Source organism: Trachymyrmex septentrionalis, unplaced genomic scaffold (assembly GCF_001594115.1).
Source record: "Trachymyrmex septentrionalis isolate Tsep2-gDNA-1 unplaced genomic scaffold, Tsep1.0 scaffold223, whole genome shotgun sequence".
Taxonomy (NCBI): domain Eukaryota; kingdom Metazoa; phylum Arthropoda; class Insecta; order Hymenoptera; family Formicidae; genus Trachymyrmex; species Trachymyrmex septentrionalis.
The window spans coordinates 1,024,581-1,028,702 of NW_017305379.1; the positions used below are offsets into that span (position 1 = coordinate 1,024,581).

Genomic DNA, 4,122 nt, shown 5'->3' on the forward strand with positions numbered 1-4,122 from the left:
CATTATTTGTTCTACAATTTATTAAAATTTAAGATCATTATATAGATTTATTTAATATTTTCTAAAAAAAATGAAAAAATGTAAAATAAATGGAAATGCGCTCAGTAAAGAAAACTATGATTAATGATTAGCTTTATTTTCTTCCTGCTAGTGTGTAAAAACCAGATTCTCAGGTTAATGGACACATAGTATTACGTTATGTTTGGATACTGAGTTTATCGTATTCATGATATTTTGCATAAAACATATTCACATTTATCTGCTTTTTCTATCAACTTTCCTGCTTCGCTTATGTAGTAATAAATCATTTCACATTACGTATTGAAATCCTTCTTCTTTAATCTTATCGACATATATTAAAATTTGATATATAATGAGAAGATGTATATAGATATTAATTATGTAAATATAATCGCATTTGAATGATATATTTTTTAAATTTTCTTTGAAATAAAATTATTGATTTAAACATCTTTGAGATGTTAAAAACATTTTTTTATAAAAAAAAAACTATGTAGCTAATGATAACAATTGTTTGAAAATCACTAAATCATTAAATAAAATATTAAAGAATATTAAAAGTAAATTATATTTATAAACTATATTTTATTAAGTTTGTTAACAGATTCTCACAAGATGGCTCAAATGTATGTCTTGATCGCATTACTGTCACAACTGCTTTTTACGCTAATACAAGGACAGCAATCTCCGTGTCCTCAATATTTCAGATATATACTCAAACCGGGAACAGACGAAACGATAGGACAGATTGAAATCCAATCTCCGCCAAAAGTTAGCGAACTCCGTTTGAAAGTGGGTTTAAAACTTACTGCTGAGTTGCCTACAGTATGTGTCTTTTTTTTTACATCTAATTTATGACTGTTAATGCAGACAATTTCTAATAATTTCATTCAAGTTGTGGCGGCTCAACAATGGTTAATAATTATTTCTCTAAAGTATATATTTCTGAAATAAAATTTAGCTTGAAGTCGTAACGTTTCTGCAAGTAGCGTCTTAAAGAAACAAGTTTTGCTTGATTTAAGAATCAAAATACATTTAAAAATGACTAAAATATAATTATATAAAAAAATTTTATGAAAAGAAGTTCATTTCTAGAAAGTAAATCAATCATTAATGTGTTTTAGAAAAATTATGGTCATCTAAAATTAGCACAATCGACCGAAGACTCTGCTCAAGCTGTTTTACAGGGCAGGAGTTTGTTATATCACATTTATTTCCCTTTACGTCAACCACTTCCAACATTGATCGCGATATGGTTCAATGGTAAAAAATATTGTACGGGTCTCGATGGTGAGTACCGTATTTGCTTGAAATATAATATACCATATATGTTCGAGAAAATAGAAGTAGACTTCATAGATATTCATTCTATCGAGTTGCAAATTAATTCTCATTTTATCTTATATTTATTGAGACGGCAAAGAAATAAATTCGAAGATCTCACTCTAAAAAGACGCGAGATTTAAATATCATATTTTGTTTCAGCAACAGAAGGTGTTATGACTACTACTATTACTACTATCACATTGGAACATGCTCTGTATCTGCCAAATATGCCTTCGCCAAATTCGCCACCGAATGAATCGCATCAGAACTCGACACCAAAACCGGAACAACAACAGAGTACTCCGAGGAAAGCCACCGTCCCTTCCTCTCAAAATGAATTACTAAATATGTTCCCGAATCAAGTCGGACAAATTTCGCAATATAATAATGACAATGTATTCCTGAAGAACCCGACCTCAGGTCAAGCAGCCTCACAATATGATATTAATCATAATAATATGTTTCTAAAGCCATTTATTATTAAAATTCCACTATATAGTAACAATAATAACACATTCTTGCGGCCAAATCAATCCTCTAGACCTCAGCCAAACCAGTCTCCAGCCAAACCAGTTCCGCAACATAATAATAATAATAATAATAATAATAATAATAATAATAATAATAATAATAATAATAATAATAAGAATAATAATAAGAATAATAATAATATCAACAATAATAATGAATGTGGCATCAGCAGCCGCTCTGGAAATGCAAATCTTTTGATTTCTAATGGGCAGGAAACATTGCCTGGCGAATGGCCGTGGTTAGTGGCAATTTTCCTCGTTACACATAAATATGAATTTCAATGCGCTGGAACCATTCTGACAAATAAACATGTCCTAACAGGTAAATTAATAAAAGAAAAAAATCATACGTTCAATAACATAAACTTCTTATACTATCTTTGCTTTCTTTCTTGGATCGTAGAATTTATTTGTACTTATTCAATTCTCGTAATAAAATTTAATTTTATAAATTTCCACAGATATTCACAGTTAATCTAAATATAATCGAGAAAAAACACATAAAAATATTTAAAATGCTTAATTGTTCATCACATATTTTGATGTTACAGAGAGTTTTTGTAATTCTGTATATTTTGACTAAATAATGTAACTTTGTTCATCGTATGGACACATGATATTGCAAAAATTCCCTATTATTTTTGTATTTTATATCATTAATAAGAAATGCAAGCAAATACCTGGAGAATTTCTCTGCAATATACACGCTCGTGTACTCTTTAGTTTTGTATCTCTCGATAGAGAATGTGGATTATTAAAAAAAATGTGATATTCATGCATATATTTTCTTTTTAGCGGGGCATTGTGTGAAGAACCATGAAAGCAACGAAACTATACCTCCTAATGTATTGGCTGTGGCATTGGGGCGATTTAATTTATTCGGATTTCGCGAGGTAGGAACCGTGAATCGGGAAGTTGCAAGTTACACGATTCATCCCGATTATACGCATAGCATCTCCAGCGATTCCGATCTGGCGATTTTAAATCTTAGAGAACCTGTGGAATATAACTATTTCATCAAACCTATTTGTCTGTGGTCCGGTTCATCTGATCTTCACAACATCATCAGTAGAAGGGGATACGTCGTGGGTTGGGGCAAAGACGAATTCGGTCATGATCACACCGATCATCCACGGATGGCGATAATGCCGATAGTCAGTCTGGTAAGAACTTTTAAGATTCTTTTTAAACGAGAATTTTTCGTAAATTTTGCTATTTGATTGGTATACAAATTGGATCAAGATTCTCTAAACGAAACGTCCAAAAAGTAAAAAAATTGACAGATTACAATAAAATCGAGATATTTAGATTATTATATATATATATATATATGTTCCGAGACATTAATATGAAAAACATCGAGTTGGATTTCGCGCCTTTTAAAACAAAACTTTGCAAATGATAAAGATTCATCATTGTTACATAAATTATAGGAGATCTGTCACTGGAATTCCCCAAGTTTCGTCACACTCACCTCGAATCGTACCTTTTGCGCGGGTATGCGAGATGGGAGCGCTCCTTGCAATGGTGACAGTGGAACCGCACTTGTACTTTTCGATAATACCACAGACCGTTATATATTGCGTGGTGTTGTTTCACGAACAGTGTGGAGCCATGAACCAACATGTGATCTCACGAAGTACACCGTCTTTGTCGACGTGGCTAAATATCTAGTTTGGATTCAACAGCAGATATCCACAACGTAATAATAGTTTCTTATTTCAAAATGCAAAATATGCTAGACAACACTTTACGTAAAATTTATTTGCTACAACACAGGCCGGTTGTTTCACCTTTTGGTAAATTTTACCTATTAGATAAATCTGGCAATCCACGCATGTGATTGGGTAATCTTGCTACTTACCCAATAGGTAAAATTTATCAAAAGGTGGCACAATCGATCCTTAAGGAAGCATTGACAAATGCATACTACTTAAACTATGTTTTTATTATATTTTCTATTACTGATTTGTACACGAATAAACATTGGAAATTGTAGTTTAATATTTTAGATCTATTTATTACATATTTCACTTTTTACCAGTAACAATAATTAAAAGTATAGAAAAGCATAGAATGGCTCAAATAATATAAAAATAAAATTAAATTTTTTGTAAGTCTTTCTCTATAACATATTGTAAAAAGTACAGTTTAAATAACCGATTATCTGTAAGTTTTCTAAATCATTCTCCTTTAAAAATAATTAATATTCTAGTAAAAATAACTAAAAATATAAGATTAATAA

General features: G+C 30.6%; 1 protein-coding gene across 1 annotated transcript in view; it reads left to right on the top strand.

Moving 5' to 3' along the window:
- LOC108748479 (transmembrane protease serine 11D-like) overlaps positions 1-3,858 on the top strand; it is a 6,270-nt gene extending 2,412 nt beyond the window's left edge. The window contains exons 2-6 of the mRNA XM_018486674.1: positions 615-846; positions 1,146-1,311; positions 1,507-2,199; positions 2,673-3,040; positions 3,311-3,858. Of these exons, the coding sequence (XP_018342176.1) occupies positions 637-846; positions 1,146-1,311; positions 1,507-2,199; positions 2,673-3,040; positions 3,311-3,583 (1,710 nt within the window). The 5' untranslated portion in view covers positions 615-636 and the 3' untranslated portion in view covers positions 3,584-3,858. The remainder of the gene's footprint in view (positions 1-614; positions 847-1,145; positions 1,312-1,506; positions 2,200-2,672; positions 3,041-3,310) is intronic.
- The last annotated feature ends 264 nt before the right edge of the window (positions 3,859-4,122 follow it).